The sequence below is a fragment of the Notamacropus eugenii genome, chromosome 3, assembly GCF_028372415.1.
Source record: "Notamacropus eugenii isolate mMacEug1 chromosome 3, mMacEug1.pri_v2, whole genome shotgun sequence".
Taxonomy (NCBI): domain Eukaryota; kingdom Metazoa; phylum Chordata; class Mammalia; order Diprotodontia; family Macropodidae; genus Notamacropus; species Notamacropus eugenii.
The window spans coordinates 289,870,574-289,892,854 of record NC_092874.1 but is presented as its reverse complement, the minus strand read 5'-3'; the positions used below and the strand labels follow the sequence as shown (position 1 = coordinate 289,892,854).

The 22,281-nt window shown below is 42.8% G+C and overlaps 1 protein-coding gene across 1 annotated transcript; it reads right to left on the bottom strand.

Moving 5' to 3' along the window:
• Positions 1-15,734: 15,734 nt before the first annotated feature.
• Positions 15,735-18,319, bottom strand: ASCL4 (achaete-scute family bHLH transcription factor 4). The gene has a single exon (XM_072655844.1). The coding sequence runs from the start codon at positions 17,685-17,687 to the stop codon at positions 17,133-17,135; it is 555 nt and encodes a 184-aa protein (XP_072511945.1). The 5' UTR covers positions 17,688-18,319; the 3' UTR covers positions 15,735-17,132.
• Between the last annotated feature and the right edge of the window lie 3,962 nt (positions 18,320-22,281).

Here is a 22,281-nt window from a genome sequence, read left to right as displayed (position 1 = left end):
AAGCCAGATAAAGATGTGTGTGCTCATCGGAGCCCGTGATGAGGTCTGCCAACACTAAGCCTCTTGGCTGAGGCCCTGACTGGCCTTAGGGAGGGATTGAGTGGGAGAGAGAAAGGAAGGGATTGGGGGGGAGCTTGGAGAGCTCCTAATAGGAAAGTGTTCCCTTTATATCAGAAAAGAGATTTTGCCCCTCTCTTTCATGTTCCTCCTTTCCTCAGGTGAATTGTTCTCCTGAGTGGACGGCCAATGCCTGGGTGGGTGGACTCGGGGCCCCCATGTAGGGAAAAACTTCCTAAGAGCTTAAGCTGAGACCCAAGGTGTGGGGTGCCCAATTTCACATAAATTATAAGTAGCAGAAGACCACATCACTATAGGTATTCCACCAAAGGATGGAGAACCACTTCCTGGGATGGTAGGGAAGTGATTTTTACTCAGGCACAAGTGAGACTACTACCATGGCCTCGGATGAGGTTCATTGAAGGTCTGAGATTCTCTGGTACTTGAATAAACGTCATCCCAGCATGTGTCTTGGGTTGTTTTCCTAAGGTTACCCGGGAAGGTGAGGCCTTTTTGGTATTTAAAGGAAAAGGAAAATGGGACCAAGGCATGCAGCCCAGGACATACCAAACATGTGTAGGTCAGGTTTGCGCAGATGTATGCAAGCATCAATGGAGGGAACGCCCATGAGGATGACGAGAATTTTATTATTTAACTTCTCACTTATGTACACCTTCTCTCTCCAAAGAGGGGATCAGTACCATTAATCCAAGACTGTTGACACAGAGCCTGGCTCTTAGCCTATAGGGTCCTCAGTGCAAGTCCCAATGAGAGACTTGTACCCCACTGGCAGTCTGGTGAAGTCCAGGGACTCCTGCCCAGAAGACTGCTTTTAGATGAATAAAATAAAATACTTGGGGCTAACCACAAAGGAAAGCAATTATAGTGAAGTCCAGGGATCGAAATATTTTTTAAAACAAGTTTAAGGACCCCTTCGTTTAGAACCCCTGCTAGACAGAGCACTCGATCATTCATCCATTTCACAAACATTAATTTATGAAGCATTTACTAGGTTTGGGGCTTTGCTGTCAGGTTAGTGCAAGGCTAGGCTAGAGGGCAGGAGATTTACTGACGTCATTGCTGTCACCTTTGGTAGGTAAAAACACCCTCTGTGGATTTCTCTCCTTTCCCCCACAATTGTTAAGTAATCTCTTTGAGATTTCTTAAAAGTAGATCCCTTGATGCTTTCAAAATTGAAAGAAGGGGCAGGTAGGTGGCACCGTAATGGATAAAGTCTCAGGTCTGAGGGTCAGGAAGACTTCTCTTCCTGAGTTCAAATCTAGCCTCAGACACTTACTGGGTGACACTGGGTGAGTCACTTAACCCTGTTTGCCTCAGTTTCCTCAACTTCAAAATGAGCTGAAGAAGGAAATGATAAACCTCACCAGCATCTCTGCCAAGAAAATCCCAAACGAAATCACAAAAAGGTCAGAAATGACTGAAAAAAAAATCACTGGACAGTAAGTAACAGAGGCAGAGTTGTAACTCTTGATTTTAGTGATCAGGAGCACTGGAAGGGGAGGTGTTCCTGGGGCATGGCTGCCAGAGGAGGCAGGATGCCCCAGCAAAACTTAGATTCTAGGCTGTTAAAGGCCCAGGAATTGTTGGGAAAGAAGGAAGAGGAGAAGAAAGTTGAGGGAGAAGGGAAGAAGAAAGTTGGGGGGAGGCCCCAGCCTCCTGAAGCCTAGAAGAAGCAGGGGAGGAAAAGTGTAAGAAAGCATTCTCTGCTCTCTCTACATGTTCTGCCAGAGGCAAAGTCCTGGTGGCCTCACCCTAGGAACAGCCCAATGTACAAAGGTTTTCATTAGCTCACAGCCAGACTTAAGCCCTCCAGGTTCCAAGGACTGCACCAGTGTGACATCCTTCCCTGCAGCCTAGGTGAGAGGTTCTCCCTCCCCACCCCCGTGAACCCCCAGGGCTAAAGAACTTAAATGTTAGGCTGAGGAAAGGACTTAAATCATTCGTTGCTGGTACAATGGTTAAGTGGGGTGATTTTGAAAAGTAGCTACTTTTTATTTTTTTGTACAGAGACTGTCTGATAGTTCAATCTAAAAAGATGAATGAATAAATATATATAGTATATATAGATATCTCTCCATATCTCTTTCCATATAACTCTATATTCATATATTTCTATCCATCCATATCGATCTGTATCCACATATTTCTATCTTTATCTATATTCATATATTTCTATCCATCCATATCGATCTGTATCCACATATTTCTATCTTTATCTATATTCATATGTTTCTATCCATCCATCCTTCCATCAAGTCTTTACTCTGTGCCAGGCACTGGTTGAACAGCTGTGCACTGGGATGTATCCCTCTGACTTGGGGTCAAGGTCAGACACTGGAAGAGACTTGAGAAGCCACGTCTCTAGCTCTGTCTCCTCATCTGACAAACAATAATAATAATATTAATTTTATAAATGACACCCAAGGGAGTAGAGACTCGCCCAAACTCACACCAATCAGCTCTTAGTTCTGGAGCCATGAGGGTCTTTTAAGGCTGTCTAGTGCCACCCCCACTCCCACCTCCACCCTGCATTTTACCAGTGAGGAAAGTGAGGGCCAAGGAAGTTAAGTGACTTGCCAAAGGTCACACAAGGAAGACTGCAGCTCTAGAGCTATAAAGGACTTTAGAGGCCATCTTTTCTAGTTCTTCTCCACCACCCCCCATTTTACAGATGAGGAAACTGAGTCCCAGGGAGTGTCAATGATTTGCGCAAGGTCACAGCTCTTGAGTCATAAGGGGCTTTTAGAGGCCATCTGATCCAACTCTCTCATCCTCTTTTTACACACTATGAGACTGAGACCCAGGGAGGTGAAATCACTGCTCCAAGGTCACCCAGAGTCAGTGGCAGGGTCAGGAGTTGAACCCAGGCTTCTGTGACCAGTTAAAGTGACCTTACTCTACCATGATGGGAAATCAGTGTAGACTGATGAGATCAGCAGCAGCTTTCAGTCTATCCCCTCTCCTGGAAGAGGCTTTGGGGAGGAATGAGTCAGTACCACCAACATGGAGGGAGGGAAGACTGAGTCAGCCAGGCGTTCCCCAAGGGTTTCCAGGGCTCTGTCATGCTTACCTCCTAAGACCTAGGAGGACCCCTGTCAGAGGCAGTCCAGGACAGAACACCCACTGCCTGACTCAGCCAGTTTTATCTCTGGTGGCCCCAGCCAGCCAAACTGGCAAATGCTCCAGGATCTTTCAGCTTCAGATTCTGGCCTACATCAGCAGGGCTCCAGTCACCCTATGGAGAGATGCCAGGCCTTCTTAGCCCGGGGTCAAAAGATGGTGCTGGAGCAATGGGTGGTCAGGGGCGGAGCACAGCAGGTTACTGAGAATGCATTCAGGGAGACAGCAGTCGGGTCCCTATTCCTAGATCCATGGAGCTACCTGCTGGCTTCTGGGAATTATTTCATTTCCTACCTCTTTAGGCTTTTCCCCCTTCCTAGCATGCACCTCTACCTCCAGTGGCAAAGAACCAGAAACAGAGGGGCTGCCCATCTGCTGCGGAGTGGCTGAACAAGTTCTGGTATGTGTTTGTGATGGGATACTATTGTGCACCAGGAAATACTGAAGGAGATGATTTCACAGAAACCTAGAAAGATTTGTATGAACTGAGAGCAGAGGGAAAGGAGCAGAACCAGGAGAACCATTTATGTAATAACCAACTATGACACTGTCAAAAGAAACAGCTTTGAAAGCCCTAGCACCAGTCAATGCAGTGATTTGCCTCAATTCCAGAGGGCCAGTGATGGAGCAGGCTGCCAACCTCCCAACAGAGAGGTGGTGGCCTTGGGGAGCAGCGTGAGACAGACATCTTTGGACATGGACAATGGGAAAATTTGTTTTGTTTCATTTTTTTCCTTTTTTCAGTAAGGTGAGGGGGGTGTGACATGGAAAACAGGAAAATTATTTGTTAATTTAAAAATAATTTAAAATTTTAAAAATAAAAGTATATTAACCCTTCACAGAGCTGTTAAAAAGATCAAAAAGAGAATGTATATAAAGCACTTTGTAACCACAACTCTATTATTACTGTTACTGTTGATAATTAATGGAGACAGAAAGCACAATTACTTTTCCTGGGTCTGAAATGACATGAATACAATACAAGTTGAATAGGTTTCTTCCCAAACCTCCCCCTTAAAATTTGGCATCAACATTACAATCCTCTCTGGTTCTCCACATTGTTCCAAGAGTAGTGAGATCTTGTGCTGATGGGGGCCCTGACACAGGATGGGGAAACAGGGGTGGGTGGGGTGGGAGGCTACCTGCATGCAGAGAGGCAGGCTCCACACCGGGAGTTTCAGGTAGCTCTCTATACCATGAATGACACATTGGATTACTCGGGCTTTTTCCAAGGTGGACAACCACAACATTAACAGAAGTAGGAGAGCTTTGGTTTCCTGGAAAGAAAGCTGCATTTAGAGTCAGAAGATATGGAATCCAATCCCAGTCCCATCACTGCCTGTGTGACCGACCATAGGGGAAATTATTCATCTCTCCAGGTCTCCATTTCCTCATTTCTAAAAGGGAAATGATTGTGTTACTACAAGTTTAGGGTGTAGGACAAGCCTACTGAGGACTCTCAGTTCCTGAAAAACATTATGGTTGTACTTTGGATGAGGGCAGTGGTGGTAACTGATGAGAGCAGACTCAGGTCAGAAGCAGATAACTGGGAGAAGAAGCGATTAACCATTCAAAATAATCGGTTGCTTGTAGTAGGAAAAAATAAAGCCTTATTTATCTAATAACAGCTATGTTTAATGTTATTTTTCATTTTTTTTCAGTGAGGGGGAAAGAGGTGGAAAGGAAAAAAAGAAATATTTGTTCATTTAAAATTTTTACATATAACTGAGTTGCTCTCAGAAAAAGGATAAAAAGAAATAACACACACACACACCCCAAGTACAAATTGTGTAGTTTATCCTAACAGATATTTGTAGGGGTGGGGAACCTGCGGCCTTGAGGCATACATGTGGACCCCTAGTCCTCAAATGCAGCCCTTTGTCCAGGGGGACCAGCAGTCCCACTCTGCATTCTCCATTCCAAGCTAACCACCCCACATTCTGGCCTCCTAGAACACACTTTCCAGACCCTTTACCACCCTGGAGCACTCCCTCTTGGGTGGCTCTGTTTGCCAATGTCCCTCTGAAATGTGGTACCTAGGACTGAACCCAACACTCCAGAATGAAAGGGCCAGAGCAGGCAGGGTCAGAAGTCAGGAAAGCATCCATGACACTGGGTATCCAGCCCAGGTTTGGACTCTATGGATAACACAAACTTCCTAATTTGACTTAAGCCCTCCAATGCAGACTAACCCAGCATTGTTCAGCTGAGCCTCAACTGCTGACAGCTCCAAGCTGATGCCCATCCTTTCTGTTTTGGATGGAAACAGCTGAATCAGTCAGTTGTGGATAGGTGCTCTGCTTCCCCCCAAACCTCCTTGGTTCCGAGTTTTGATTCCATCACTGAGGCCAGTCTTACAGCATGGCCTGGGGCACTCAGGTTAAGTCACTGGCTTGACCTGCCAAAGGTTACACAGTCTGAATGTGCCCGAGGCAGGATCTCCACCCAAGTCTTCTGGACTATGAGACCAACTCTGTCCATCACACTACAACTACCTCCTTTTGTCAGGGAAGGAGAGTACTACCTCTCCATCCATCCATCCACCCATCCATCCATCCATACACAATTTTTGCATAAGTATTACCTATTTTTGAGTCATGGCTCTTCAACAGGCTGGTGAAGCCTTCAGACACATCTTCTATTATGTGCCACTACGCTAAGTAACAGGGGAGACAAAGAAAGTGGGGTCCTTACCCTCATATTTTTAAATAAACAAGATAAGAGGATAGAATCACAAAGGAAACCAGAGGTTAGTGAGAACAAAGATGTCATTCTTCCCCACTGGACTTCCCAGACTCCCTGAAGTCTAGCCAGGGACAGATCCCATGCTAAGAAGCCCTGCTACAGAAGGACCAAGTTCGGTTCTTGCTACTTGAAGAAGCAACTCTTGTCGGTGGCAAATGAATATCATGGCCAAGATCCCTGTCAGGCACAAACCAAACTTCCCAGTACAATCTGTCTCACCCTCATCCCTACCACAGCTCTGCGTTTCCAAAAAATCCTTCACTCATCTTTTTGTTCATCCACAAGATGCCGCAGGCTCTCTTCCCAGTCCTGGGCCAACCTTCCCCGGCCTCATCTTAAGGGCTCCGCAGGGAACCAGGTGTAATTATGTTTTTAATATCTCCCTGTTACTTGTTGAGCCCTAATTGGTCTTAATTGCTCCCAATGAAGGACATCTCTGCCATCTGTTCAATCTCTTCTCTTGGAGGATGTAAGTTGCCTTTACAAATTGGACCAACCTCATTGCTTTGGCTAGTGACTTCATTCCTTTAGGTTCCCCCTAGAAGAATGGGTCTGACTTCTACAAGCCAGTCCCCATTTTTAAGGTGGTCCAACCCATTTTCTTCTAAATTAAAAAAACAATACTGTCAGACAAGAGAGATTTCAATAAACACATACAGATTTCTTTACATATACATTATGGGGCAGTTAGATGGCACATTGGATAGAGTAAGGAATCAGGATGAACTGAGTTCAAATCCACACCCGTGTATGACTCTGACCAAGTCACTTAACTGCTGCCTGCCTCAGTTTCCTCATCTGTAAAATGGGGACAATAATAGTTCCTACCTCCCAACAGTTGTGGTGAGGATCAAGTGAGATATTTGTAAAAAGCTTAGCACATAAGGTTAGCTGTTATTATTACAATCAGCGGTAGTTATCAAAGCACCACCATGCATTTTGGGGGAAAAAGTCTTGGAGGTCTCAAAGAGCCATTTGGCCTGTCTTCCTCTCTTACACATGATAACGTGATAGAAAACACATTATACTTAGGTGAAGTATACAGAGGAGTTCAAGCCTAGTATATTTGCATAAGTCTCTCCTCATTGGTGGAGAGAATGATTATTCAGAGGCACAGAAACAGGGAGGGATCATTTCTTCCACCAATGAGGAATCTTATGCAAATGACCAGGTTTGAACCCTGCGTTATATTCAGATACATGGGCTCTAGACTTGATTTAGCTGTGAGATTTCACTGTGTGTGTGTGTGTATGTGTGTATGGATATATGTATGTATAAATTATATATATTTCAATCTATATAGAGACAGAGATTTAGATGTACATGTATGTACATGTGTATAGATGATACAGATACAAATATATAGCTATATCCATCTTATTTAGAATCTCAAAAGGTCCTAAAAACCTTCAAAAACTTCAGTATCACTCCAAGTAAAAGGAATGGCATCTGAAATAAATAGACCTAGGTTCAACCTCCTGGATCAGTCCCCTGTTGTTTCTTTGGTAAACTATAGGCCCATCACTTAAACCCTGTAGACCTCAGTTTTCTCTTCTATAAAATGTGAAGGTTAGACAAGATGGACTCTAAAGTCCCTTGCAGCTCCAATCAATAAGCATTTATTATGTGCTCACTAAGTCCTAGACACTGGAGATTTTGAAAAAGAAAGCAGGTTCTGCTCTCAATACGCTTATATTCTATGAAGGTAAATAGTTCTGTATTTGTATCTCAGGATCACTCATGGATCTCATGGTTCTTTGATTTTGTTAGTAGCCAGGGGCCATGGGGACCTGCCCATTGACTCACTCACATACCTTTCTTTTACAAGCTTCAGTAGGGTGGAGTGTGGGTGAGAAAGGCCAGTTCATCATGCAGAGATGACTTATCTTGACCGTCACCATCACTACGGTTTTGCTCCATGCCCAGTCCTGTAAAGAGAACTGCCTACTCTAAGTAATAATTTATGCTAGGAAAATGATGAACGTTGTGCTCTGTCTCTCTGTCTGTCTGTCTGTCTGTCTGTCTATCTGTCTCTGTCTCTGTCTCTCTCTCTCTCTCTCTCTCCTTGAACTCCTTTAGCCGTTATTGTCTGTGACATTCATTTGCCACTTAGAACACTAATAATGATAACATATTTATTATTAAATAACAATAATAATTATTAAATAATAACAATGATGACTAGCATTTCTATAGAGCCATCAAAAATTATTCTCCTTAAACTGGGGATGTACTCTCCTTCAAATGCACACAGCATCAATGACACAAACTTAGATTTTGACAGAAGGAAGGTATACATGTAGAGAACTCATGGCCAAGGCAACTCATGCCCCCAGTATTGCTACAACACCCACAGAGTCCACACCCACACAGACCTTACACACTTCCCCTATGGGTTCAGCATCCCTTTGGGGAGGATAGCTGGCTTCCCTGGACCTGCTCCTTTCCACAGCTTGACCTCCCACTGTCAGAGCTAGTTCTCTCAAATGCAGAGTTGGCTCTATTCTCTGCTGCCAGGGGCTACACTCCATGAAGCTGCTTCTTGCCCCTGGCTCTCCTGTTTCTAACTCTAGGAAGGATGATCTTGTCTTTTTAAAGACCACCAAGATTAATCTCTCCTTGACCAGCCCGATGGATAGGTTTTCTTTAATTCCATCAAACAGAACATCAGATTCTATAAAGATATAACATTTACCACTAGATAACAATAACTAGCATTATTGTTTAGTGACAAATTGCCATTTCCTTCCCCAGCTCATTTTACACATTAGGAAATGGAGGCAAACAGGGTTAAGTGATTTGCCCAGGGTCACATAGCTAGCAAGTATCTAAATAATAATAAATAGTATCAATAAATGTTGACTGACAGATTGATTTCCCCTGGTCCTGTATGTCCTGGGGTATGAGAGAAGGACCAGCCAGCCTTGGAGAGGGTACCAAGATATGTCATGCTTTAAGGAGAAAGCTATGAACCCCAGAAGATGGAAGAAATGTAATAGGAAGAGATCTAGAATGAAAGATTCTGGATACCGGGCTAGTCTCAGCCCCTCATTTTAGAGAAGAGGAAACTGGGCCACAGAGAGGTATAGTGCCTTACCTATCCATGATCACCCAAGTAGTGTGTGATAAAGAAGTGATTCTAAGTAAGTTCCCTGACTTCAATACAGCTATCTTTTTGCAAAGGACAGTTACAGAGGATGAAATAGAAACAGAGCAGAAGAAGATGGTGACTAGGGAGGGGCTAGAGATGAGTTTGATGTTGAGGGGGATAGGAGTGGGCAGTGGCTGCCATGGGTCAAGCCCGTGACCAGCAGCAAGTCAGAGCTGGAAGAAACCTTTCAATAGAAATTCAAACTGGGAGGAAGTTTAGACTTTAAGACATAACATCAGAGCTGGGAAGGACCGTGGAGCAGTCACAGGAGCCATATGTCCCGTAAGCCCTTCCACAGGTCAGCCCCGAAGACAGCCTCATTACATCCCAAGAGTCTCTTCCCAAATGGATCATTAAACAAACTCTCTCCATATACAGAGTTCCAACATCCCAGAGTCTCTGTTCCCACTCAATTTTGTCTTCGTTATTATTTTTAAAAATCTCCACCTCATTAATTACAAAGTTGATTAGAGGGTGTATTTCCCACTCCCTGCCCTGAGCCCCAACATTCTTAGGAATCCACTCTGTGGATGACCGAGCTATTGATCTCCCTGTAGCTGGGGGTGCTGATTTGGAGAATTCCTCAAGCCCCCTTTATGCTCCATTAGTAAGCTTTCTCTGTTATCAATTTTTCCAGTGTCAGAAAGTTGTCAGGGAAAAGAGAGACTCTTTAAGGATGTGCCCTCCTCCCCCCATCCCCATTGCCCACTTCAAATGTAGAAACCAGTTGGGATAGTTTTACTGTCTGAATACACTTCCTTCTGTGGTCTCTGCGGTTTCATTCTGGCCATGGTTAATGACAATGAGTAATGTAACATGAAAAAGCCGTTGACAGGTCTTTACCAAAGGACCCAGTTAAATTGCAGCTTGAGGATTAAATAACAATCTCACCACCCAGAAGAGGCTGCAACTTTCTTAAGAGACACAATGATAATAATCAAAGAGCTGGAAACAGTTCTATAATTTAATGGACAAAGAGAAGAACTAAAAAGCAATTGTAAGCATTTCTCCTCCCCCTCCCCCAGCTGTTTGAGAGATGAAAGTTAACTGATGCATTTGGCTCTTGGACCATTGATAAAGTCAGAACATTTGCCCAGAGGAACCATAATTGTTCCACAGAGAAGGGCTAATGGGGGTCCACATTTTTGCCAGAGTTTGTATTGACTGAGTGACAAATGGGATCATGACCTATCTTCACCCATCTGATAAAGATAGACTTTAGCAGCTTTGGGAGGGGAAAGAAATTCAACCTTTCTCTAGACAGTACCAGCTTGGAAAAGCTTTTGAAAGGTGCTACACGCATGAGCCATCTGTTGGCTTGGTTGGCTAGATTTGAGAATTGCTGACCCAGAACACAAACTTCTTTCCCAGTGTTATGGAGCTGCTGAAAGACAATCTGAGGTGTATAACAACGTGGACGGGGATGAAGTCTGTGTCCTTAGGACTGACAATAGCATGGCAAGTATCAGTGATAGCCATAGGGTCTATCAATCTCAAGCGTGGTCTTAATCATGACTGAGTAGGGATGTCATTATGATATGCAATAGAAAAGCTGAGAATGTCAGGGGGTTTATTCACAACACAGTGAGGAGGAGGGAGTGAGGGAGAGTGATAAAAGAAATGAATGAGTATCAAAGATATATAAGGATAGAACTGACTGAGTGAATTAAACAGCTCACTCTCCGAGATTAAAGCTGTCCTGATACCTTGGGGTGAGACTAAGGCTTAATCAACTAATCAGTCATTCACTTTAGATTAAGTGGGAAATGTTCTTGGGTGAATAGGGTTGAGTTTATTAGGAAGACTGTGTATTGGCTGAAGAAATGTAGTGATACCCCGTGACTCTTAAAATAGACCAGGACAAAACCTAAGTTCTTCGAGTATTTGGAAGAGAGTTACATCCCAGCAAATGCCAAATAAAGAGAATATTTCAGCTAAATCCCTTGAGCAGTCTCTTAGAGAGTTAGGGAATCCTTCAGCTGTAGACTTAGCCTTCTCCCTATGAGCAAAGCAGAATTGAAACAGCACAAAGGAAATGTAGGATACAAAAATTTGGAGTAACTACTCCAAATGTTTACACGGACTATCTGTGCCCAATCTATGGTAGAGCATTCCAAGCATTCCAAGTCACAGTCAGACACACTGAAACTTGACTTCATCATGGTGATGTCATTTTGGTTCTCTTTGAGAACGAGGGACAACAACCAACCAATCAACTAGCCTTCTCCCTCTGCCTCTTTCCCCTACTCCCTTGACCAGAAGAAGAGCTTGTGAACTTTACTGGTCCAGAGAATTTCTCATTATTTCATTGGCAATCCCAGTGGTGTCCCTGAATCACTTGAGGGTATCACTGCATTTGGGAGCCAAGGACACACTGAATGTTATTCATGGCTCCACAAGAAGCCCAGATAAGAATGATACTGTACCTAAGCGGATATCTTGAGCAGCCACATGAGAGAGATTGATAATTAGAAAAAAAAAAAAAAAGAGAGAGAGGAAGATTAAGGAGTCAAACTGCCAAAATAAGCAGAAGGGAACAGGATCAAAGGCACATATAGAGAGAATGGCTTTGGTTGCTCATTATTGGAGGAAAGGTGGAGCTAAAGATGATGAAAAGGGGGTTTTGAGATGAGGAGGAGGGGAAAGATGGAATTCATGATGAATGACCTCAATTAATCCAATAAAGCAAGAAGAGAGGAGCTCTACAGAGGAGGCTGCAGAAGGCTGGTGGAAGGAGAAGAAGCTTCTGTGGGGTGTGGAAAACGAATCAATCAAGAAGCCTTAAAAGGATTTTCCTCCTGCACTGAGAGACCAGTTGAGATTAAAATAAATTTGTAGTGTTAAAAAGTGGCACAGTAGTTGTTTCTATGACTCCAAATCTAGTGGTTTTATTACTATATTATCATTTTAGAGAAGATTGAAAGGAAAATGGAACTTGAGTCCCAAAGAATTCTGATCTCCCCTACGGCTCACTGAAATGACTTTGTATTTATTGACTTTGGATGGATTTACTTCATCTTCCTCTCTCACCCAGTAGAATATAAACTCCTTGAGGAAAGGTATGGTTTCATTTTTGTCTTTGTGTCTTCCTAGCCTAGTACAGGGACTGGACTATAATGTTGTTCAGCCATTTCAGTCATGTCCAACTCTTCATGACCCCATTTGGGGGTTTTCTTAGAAGAAATACTGGAGTAGTTTACCATTTCCTTCTCTAGCTCACTTTACAGATAAGGAAACTGAGGCAAACAGAGTTAAGTGACTTGCCTTAGCATCACTCAGTTAGTAAATGTCTGAGGCTGGATTTGACGTCAGGTCTTCCTGACCCCAGTCCCAGTGCTCTAAAAACTGTGGCATCTAGCACAATTTTCATGACTACCTTTCTCTTCCCAGAAGGCTACTAGAGAAAGCATTGGATTTGGAGTCACAGAAACTGTATCCTTGAAGAGAGGGAAGCTAGGTGGTGCAGTGGATAGAGCACCAGTGCAGGACTCAGGAGGACCTGAGTTCAAATCTCACCTCAGACACTTGATACTCACTAGCTGTGTGACCTTGGGCAAGTCACTTAATCCCAACTGCCTCATCCTGGGTCATCTCGTCATCCTGATGAATATCTGGTCACTGGATTCAGATGGTTCTGGAGGAGAAGTGAGACTGGTGACCTGCACAGCCCTCCCTCACTCAAAACAAAGTCAAGTGTAAGCCATGTCATTATTTCTCTGATGGCATGGTGTTCTTTGGCAACGAAGGACGAACACGCATATCCTTAAAGAGAGGTAAGTGACACAGTGAGTAAGGTGCTAGGTCTGGGTTCAAATCTTGCCTCTCACACTTACTAGCTATGTAAGTGGCTAGGCCATTTGACCTCAGTTTCTTCATATGTAAAATGGGGATAATAATATCTTACAGAGGTGTTGTGAAGATTCAATGAGATGATGTTTGTAAAGTGATTTGCAAACCTTAATGTTAGCTATTATTGTTATTAACTCGCCTGGGCTACTTGCTAGCTGTGGGACCATGCTTATCTGTGCCTTGGTTTCCTCCCCTGTAAAATGAAAGGGTTGAGCTAGACATAAATGGCCTTGGAGGACCCTTCTGGCTCTAGCTTATTACTGTAGAAGCTTTGCTCAAGGACATATTGCTCAAGGTCATTGCCAGAGGTATGATTCAAACCCAGGTTTCCTAAATCTAAGCCTGGCCATGCTTTCTCTAACATTTTCAAGCTACAAAGTATCACAGCAGGACTTGAACCCAGGTCTCCTGACTCCTGGGGAGATTCCTTTCCACCCCATGGCTGGCTCATCTTCATAAGTTCTGGAGAGCTCCAGGGAATACATCTCCTTTCCCACTTTTCTGTCTATAAGAGAGCTCCCTCCTGATACAAAAGAAGGGCCATCAGTCTCTCCAGAGACTGTCCGAGTGATTTTTTTCCTCCACTTTAAAGAAAAGTTATGTTGATTAGACCTAAGAGCTCATTAAAAAAAAAATTCCCCCAAAGAGTTTCTCATAGTTATGGCCTTGTTCTGAATGTAAAGAGACTGGGCTCTTTACCAAAATAAAGTCATGCTAAAAACTCTGCAGATACTCAGGGACTTGGTCAGATATCCTCTCCTGCAGCCCCCAGACAGCAAGATAACGCAGGCATTCTCCCCATTTGCTTTTAATTAGTAAATATAACATACACAGGCTTTCGTCATTTGACCTTGCCTTTCAGGGGACTAACATCCTCCTTGGATGAAGAAACAGGATATGTCAGGGGGCTCATAAGGGAGGGAACTGAATCTATACAAGGAAGACAAAAATAATTTTATATATAATTATATATCATGATAATTATCATATGTGTTATAATTCAAGCCAAAGACCTGCTGCTCTTAAGTCAGAACCAAGTCTTTGACCCAGAATTGTTCTAGGATGTGTGTCTGGATAGTTGAAAATCAGTAGTTCTACTGAATAATGAGGACCATCACAACCCAGCTTGTTATCAGTCTATTCAGCAACAAGCATTTATGAAACACCTACTACATACCAGACACTGGGGACAGAAAGACACAAGTGAGGCAGCAGTGAACACAGGATGTGTCTGATATAACATGAACTCAGTATCCCGCTCTCGCTTCCTCTGACCTACAATGTGATAGACTCAGAATCGTTGATTTGAAGATGGAAGGGACCTTTGAGGGCATCTAGGCCAACTCCGTCTTTTTACAGAGGGGGAAACTGAGGCCCAAAGAGTTGAAGGGACTTGCCCAAGGTCACACAGATAGCACCAAAGCCCAGATTTGAACCAAGGGCCTCTGACTGAATCCAGGGAGCTTTATACTGTCCCTGAACCTCCTAGGCACTGAACAAATGGTAGATGACTGACTGACTGACTGTTGAGGCCATATTCTGGCACCCATTAGAATGAGTATGGAGTTCCAATCCTAGCTCTGCCCCATAATACCTACGACCTTGGGCAATAGCACCAGCTCTGGGGCTATAGACTCCAGGTTCAAATCCTGCCTCTGAAGTTTACCACCTATTAGCTTGGCCAAGTCACTTTTCCTCTCAGCCTCAGCTTCCTCTTCTGTAAAATTAGGAGACTGGACTAGATGGCCTCTGAGGCCCCTTCCACCTCTAAATTTACAATCCTTTGATGTGCCTTCTGCTGCAGATAGCAGCCCCTCTATAATCCAGTAATATAGTCTTTGATAGATGTTGTTGCTCCTACATTCATCACCCTGTGAATATGAGCTTCTAAGTCCTTGGCTAGTGCAGTTTTGCTGCAACTACAGACGTATCACTTGGTGAAATCTGTCTGTCATCACAGAGACCTGACTGAATTCTCTCTCTCTCTCTCTCTCTCTCTCTCTCTCTCTCTCTCTCTCTCTCTCTCTCTCTCTGTCTCTGTCTCTCTGTTTCTGTCTCTCTGTCTGTCTCTCTGTGTCTCTCTCTCCATATATATATATATATATATATATATATATATATATATATATATATATATATATATATATATATATATATATATATACATATTATATATATATATTCTCTCCACTGTTTCTCTCTTTCCTTCTCTTTCCCTTCTTTACCATCTCCCTCTCCCTCCCTCCTTCCCTTGCTTGCAATCTCCCTTTTCACCCTTCCTCTCTCTCCCTCCCTCTTTCTCTCTCCTCCCTCTCCTCTCTTTCTTTCTCCTTCCCTTGTCTCTCTCTCCTTCTCCTCTCTCTCTCTCTCTCTCTCTCTCTCTCTCTCTCTCTCTCTCTCTCTCTCTCCCCCCTCTCTCCTCTTCCCCCCCCCCATTAGGTAAGTATTAGAATGTTCCCCTGATTAGGTATTCAGATACCTGAGAAAACTAGGCTATGGAGAAAAGAGTTGTGAGCAGCCTTGGCTCTCTCTGTGGAACCCCATCATGGTAGTTTTTCGACAAGAAATCATTGCCATTATGCTTCCATCAGGAAGCAAAGTCGGAGGTGAGAAGTTGACTCCTGCCCTTCAGTGGAGGATTCAGATCCTGGAGGGGACTCAGTGATCCCTTGGTGGGGGGAGTCTTTCCCCTTTTTGTATCCTAGACCCCTATGACACTCGGTCCAATGAAACCTCTGGACCCCTTCTCAGAATCATGCTTTTAAATTCACAAAACAAAATACACAGGATTACAAAGGAAACCAGTTCTAATGAAATAGTTATCTTTTTTTTTTTTTTAAGTTCACGGACCCGAGATTAAGAACCCCCTGCTCTAGTCCAACCCTCTCCTTTTACAGATTCAAAGACTTTTCACTGAGGGTCTGGGCTGAGAAGACACACAGCTGTAAGTAGCCAGGCAAGAACTTTCACCCGGCTTTCTTTCTACAGTGTGCAGTTACCTCCAGTTGGCTGTTGTCTCAGTCCCAACATCTCTGTTGCTCATTTTATGTAAGAAACAGTGGATAATTTCACTGAGTCTTCATGAGAGGAGAAACTTGGAAATAGGTCCCCTCTCTCTTCCCCTGCCACTGTCTTACCAAACTTTTCCTCCTGTTCCCCAGCACAGCACAACCATCAAAAAGTCACATCCAATTATCTTCAGTCGGTTACCATGGGGCAACTTCTAATTTAATCAAAAGTTAGACAGAGAGGGAGAGAAAGTGAGAGAACAATGTGAAGGAGGACACCTCCCCAGAGAAAGGGGAGAACGGTGATAAAAAGAGGTGGAGGGGAGGAAATTTTCAAATGCATTTTGATCCTCTCCTCCATCTTCAAACATCTCACCCCTCAAAGAGATCATTAACATTCTAAGATGTTTTATTTTATGTTCAATGCTGCAAAATTCTCAAGGGCTCAACATTTCATGAAGCAGTATCCTTACAGGCACCTTGTAGAGAGACTTCCCCTCCCAGCTCATCAACCGTATTTATCCAGTGCCGACTCTGGCAAATTAGCTCTGGGCTGCCAGCTTTAGGTCACAGTCACCGAAAACCATGAGTCCGTTAGAGTTCTAACCGAATTCACACAGAGAAGAGTTCAGGCAGGGTGTGTTCTTTTAAGGATTTCCTATTATCATCGTCCATCCAATGACCTATGCATCTCTCTATATAATTTACCATCATCTCTTACAGATGAAATTTCCAGGTGTTCATTTCTTTAAAGTGTCTAGAATAATGGTTGGATTCTGGGATTCTGTTGACAGCCTGTCTTCTTTTCTTTCCTACACCATTTTCCAATCCTCTTCTCCCACCCCTGGCCATCCTAGGATATTAAGTTAATAGGAATGTATCTGCATTCTTTACCCCCCTGCTTTTCAGAGAAAGATGTACAGGAAAAGATATTACTTTGAAAGTTCCTTTTAGTTGCAGGCATATAATTGTTTAAGGGGGAAAACCCCTTAGAATGAAAGGACAAAAATACCTTTTTTTCCCCACTGAAGCAGTCATTTCTTTTTTCCTCCCGAATACCTTGACTTGAAGGAGAAACATCACCATAATGGAAACTCCTTGAATGAGTTTTTTACAGATAGGTAGGAAAATGTTTAAAGTAGTCCAGAAAATAATGCCCTTCCCCCAAGATGATATACTGCCTAGCTGCAAACCTCCTCACCCTCGCTGTATGGAGAAGGGGCTGAGGAGGCCTTGGATTCTCCATCACTGTTGCACTCTGTTCTTGGGTCAGCACTGGACATAGTTGGATTCTCTCTGGCCTTACTGCAAGATCCCAGAGAATGAGAGTCAAGCAGATTCTGGAGATGCTTGATGTAACCGATGGCAGCTCGGAGGGTCTCCACCTTGCTGAGGCGCTTTTCCACCAGCTCCCGGGGGAGGTGGTCCCGGAGGCGAGCATATCCCTCATTCACACAGCGCACCCTTTGCCTCTCCCGCTCATTCCGTTTTTGAATGAAGGCTGGTTCGAAGGCACAGTCTAACACTTCAAGCTGTCCTGGCAGAGGAAAGCAGGTGAATCTCCCTGAGCAGCCCCTGTAGTAGGCTCGGTCCCAGTAACCACCATCTAGGTGGAAGGAGACGTGGAAGGGCTCTCCCAAAGACAATCTGGTTCGATTCCCTGGCATGCTCATGGATGTGGCAGTAAAGTGACATGGTATTCTTTTCAGGGTACCATCAGACTTACTGCTCTCCATTCTTCTCTGAAAAAAAAAAAATGAGTCTCCAAAGGGACTGATTTCCCAGCAGGAGTGAATGTTATCTGGAGAGACCTAAATCCAGACCACTACTTCTTAGTATGTCTTAGGTGAAGATCTGGGGTCCGGACAGGAATCAGCAAATTCAGGTTCCCATGGAGGTTTCGAGGCAACTTTCCATGACTTAAAAAATTCACTGTACTCTGAGGTTTTTATATAAAGATCTGAGCTGAGTTGGTAGGTAAAGTTTTCAGGACCACTAATCCATACTTTAAATCCACCTTTCCCCCTCCTCTAATCTTCTTATTTCAAAAGATAACAAAGAGTCCCCTACATTCTGTCCGTTAGCTTGGAAATGCCAGCTCACACCCAACACAAAGTAATCTTCTCAAGCTACCAATGCTTTTCAATTATTATAATCCACTGAGTCGAAGTCTTCAGGAGATGAGTAGCTTGCAAAGTGCACAGGAATGTTCGGGTTTGGGAGAGCCCCGCCCAGGAACCCAAGGATCTGCTGTCAGGCCAAGAAAGAGTTCACCGGAGGCTTTTCTCCTTGAAAATCAAAACCCAAGTGCAGTCTTTGTGGTTTCTGGTGTTCGAGGCTAATGGGAAGAGCTCTTAGACTGTTTGCAAACTTAAAAGTGGCTCTTTCATTCCCAGGGAGGTGGAGGTGGGGGGTGGGGGGGATCATCAAAGGAAAGAGTGCTCTCTTGTGGCTGTAAGGTGCGTCAAACCCAAGAGGACCCCGGGGGAAACAGGACTGCCTGACCTCCCTCTTCAACCTCAGAAAGCCAATTCTAATCTGTCCGATTTAAAGGGGACAGGAAGATATATTTTAGCAGTGACTGCATGTAGGAAATTGATTCCCAATTTGTCAGGTTTAAAGGGGACAGGAAAACTTATTTTTTAAAGCTATGACTACATATGGATTCTCTTCCTTTACTTCCAAAAATACTATCAATTAAGAAAGGAAAGAAGGAAGGAAAGAGGAAAGGAAAGGAAAGGAAAGGAAAAGGAAAGAAAGGAAAGGAAAAGGAAAGGAAAGGAAAGGAAAGGAAAGGGAAAGGAAAGGAAAGGAAAGGAAAGGAAAGGAAAGGAAAGGAAAGGAAAGGTTTTCTGAGGATGTTTTTAGGGAGATTTTTGAGTCATTACTACCTGTAAGACCTCAGGCAAATCACTTAATCTAACTGGAACTTCTTTTTCCTTATCTGTAAAATGAGCCCTATGAGTCAAATGACTTTCTAGAGAAGGAAGGAAGGAAGGAAGGAAGGAAGGAAGGAAGGAAGGAAGGAAGGAAGGAAGGAAGGAAGGAAGGAAGGAAGGAAGGAAAAACCAAGAAAATGAGAGTAAAAAAGAGAAAAGGAATGAGACAAAAGAGAAAGAAAACAAGTAGAAAGATGAAGCAAAAAATGACAGAGGAAAGAAAGAGGGGGAGTGGAAGGAAAACCATCAAAAGTCCCACAATAAGAAATGCCGCCAGACATTCTCCCCTTGCTTACTGTAAACATCTCTAAGTGCAGTTTCTCCGACCTCCTGTAATCCCACCCAGAATCCAAGGACCCCTGTCCTTCTATAGAGCACGGGTAGCTATTTCCTTTCTTTTCAGTATTTAAATATACACACACACACACACACACACACACACACACACACACACACACACAGATAATTTATTTTTCCCTTGGGGGTGAAAATGCTCTACTTGAAAGGGTGGGAGTCCCAGTTCTAGGGAGAAGCAAGGCTGACTTTGAAGAGTTGACTTTTTGCCATACAACCCAAAATGACTAATTAGTCCATTCGTCTAAGGAAAGGCTTTTGAAGATGAAAGTCTTTTAAAGCCTAATTGTATCATCAGGGTCTGTGTGTGTGTGTGTATGTGTGTGTGTGTATGTTTCAACTTTACAAATCTATCAGAAAAACCAGTGGGGGCCCACATGCACCCTAATCTTACACATGGACCTTCTGCTTGTAAGCCACATTCATGGTGTGGCCCCAACAGGCTCCTATTTATGTCCAGTATTTCACTGTTTACTCTCGAGGATCTGCCTGAAGCTACTGAAAAACTCTTCCATAAAGACAAATGAAAGGCAAATAATTATTCCTTTGAGTCACAGGTTAGTCACCTTTTATTAAAAGTTAGATCATTGATCTAACTTACCCTGAGATTTGTCCTGGCAAATATGAGGGGTCTAGGAGACAGGCACAGGATAACAGGAACGTCAACTGGCATCTAGAAAGTCACTTGACCCAAAGGGTTTATTTTGCAGATAAGGAAAGTGAAGGCCCCGTTAGATTAAGTGATTTGCCTGAGGTCACATGGGTAATAATGTCACAGACCAGATTCAATCTCCAGTCCTCTGATTCAAAAAGTTCCCTAAAAATATACGAGACAGACACATTCTCAGAAAACTTCTGTATCTTATAAGGACTTGAGTTTCAGAACCCTCTGCCTGGATTTCCAGTGCCTCTGTGCCCTCACAGCTCCCTGGGAATTATACATTGTACAGAATGTGCCAACCTTCATCAATAGACGGGGTTTCCTTATCTAGAAGTTTCTCTACGCCAGAAGTGTCAAACACCAGATTAAAATGTAATTGGAAATTTCTTTTTTTAATTAAGGAGTGAGGGAGGAAGGGAGAGAATTTAGAACTCAAAATTAAAAAAAAAAATGTTAAAAATTATTTTAGATGTAATTGGTAAAAAATATTTTTTAAAAAATAAAAGCTTAAAATATTTTGATTAAAATATAATAGAACACAAAGTTAATGAAATAATAGGGCCATCTCCTATCCTTAGTCTCTCAAGCCACTCAAAATATTTTAATATCAAAGTTTTTTTCTTCCTATTCTTTTACTTTGTGTTGTTTTATAATGTGAAATCTCTACTTGCACTGTATTTGAAATCCTATGCATTTTTTAATCCTCACAGAAAAAGGGAAACAAAGGGAAGGGAACAAGATTTATTAAGTGCCCACTAAATGTCAAGTACTGTACTACTGTGCACTTTACAAATATTGATCTTCTTTACTATTTGAATATACAAGACCAAGAGCACTTAGCCAGTAGATAAGTGGTCAAAAGATATGAACAAACAGATCTCAGAGGATTGTCAAACTACTAAGAGCCATTTGAAAGATTTCTCCAAATCATTAATAATAAGAAAAATGGAAATGTAAAATTCTTCATACTTTAACAAACTGGCCAAGATGACAAAAGGTGGAAATCATCAACGTTGGTGGAACTGTGGAAAGATAGACACACTAATACATAGTTGACAGAGTTGTGAATTGTTCCAACCACAATGGAATGCAATTTGTAACTCTGCTTTAAAAAAAAAGATGACTATAATGTCCATACTCTTCCAAAGATCCCACTACTTAGGTACATATTCCAAGGAGGTAGAAGACAAAGAAGCTCCACAGACACCAAAATATTCACAATACTCTTTGTGGTAGTAAAAAACTCAAAAGAAACCAGTTGCCCATCTGTTAGGGACAGTTAAACAGATTGTAGAACGTGAATGCAACAGAAAAATGATTGTCCCATAAGAAACAAACAGACTGAGGAATTCAGAGAAGCACGGTAAGAATTGCATTAACTCATACAGAGCAAAGCAAATAGAATCGGAGAACAATGATTAACACTGATGTAAATAAAAACAACACTAAGGGATTGTGGAAGTTGAATTAGCTGCAAGGACAAATCCTGGTCTCAGAGCACAGATAATGAATGAAATCACACTTCCTTCTCTGAGTAGAGAAGTGGGAAACTGAAGGGGAGAAATACTCTTAGTTGTAGTTATTTTCTCAAAAGGCTTTGCTTAACTAATTTTTCTTTTTACAAGACACTCCATCTCTTGACTCCATGAATTTTTACTGGCTGCCCTGCCATACCTGGAATGCTCTCTTTCCTTGTCTCTTCCTCTTGGCTTCACTGGCTTCCTGAAAGACTCAGCCAACATCCCAACCTTCTGGCAGAAGTGTTTCTGAGTCCTTCTTAAGGTTAATGCCTATCTTCTATGATTATCTCAATTTATTCTGCATATATCCTGTTTGAACCTATACAGACACGTTGTCTCCCACATTTGAGTGTAAGCTCCTTGAGAGAAGGGACTGTCTTTTGCTTTCCTTTGTATTTCCATGCTTAGCAATAGTGACTAGCACATAGCTGCTTAATCAATGCTTGTGGTAGGTAGGTGTCAAAGTGGATGTCAGGAAGACTCATCTTCCTGAATTCAAACCTGGCCATGGACACTTCCTAGCTGTGTGACCCTGTTCAAGTCACTTAACTCTGTTTGCCTCAGTTTCCTCATCTGTAAAATGAGCTAGAGAAGAAAAGGGCAAACCACTTCAGTATTTTTGTCAAGAAAAACCCAAATGGGCTCATGAAGAGTCAGATACAACTAGTGAACAACCATCAGCACTTCATGACTTGACTTGAGAAGGGAGGGTTCAGTTGGGAGGGGTAGTATACTGTGAAATGAATGAGTCATACAAACAAAAACAAATAAATTAAATTTTAAAACAATAAAAATTTTTTTAAAAAATTAAATAATATTATAGTCTATGATGTGTGCTGCTGACTAGTTCTCCTAA

Bases quoted from the DNA above. Each gene is read 5' to 3' on its own strand.
- ASCL4 (XM_072655844.1), bottom strand. From the start codon at position 17,687: ATGGAGAGCAGTAAGTCTGATGGTACCCTGAAAAGAATACCATGTCAC.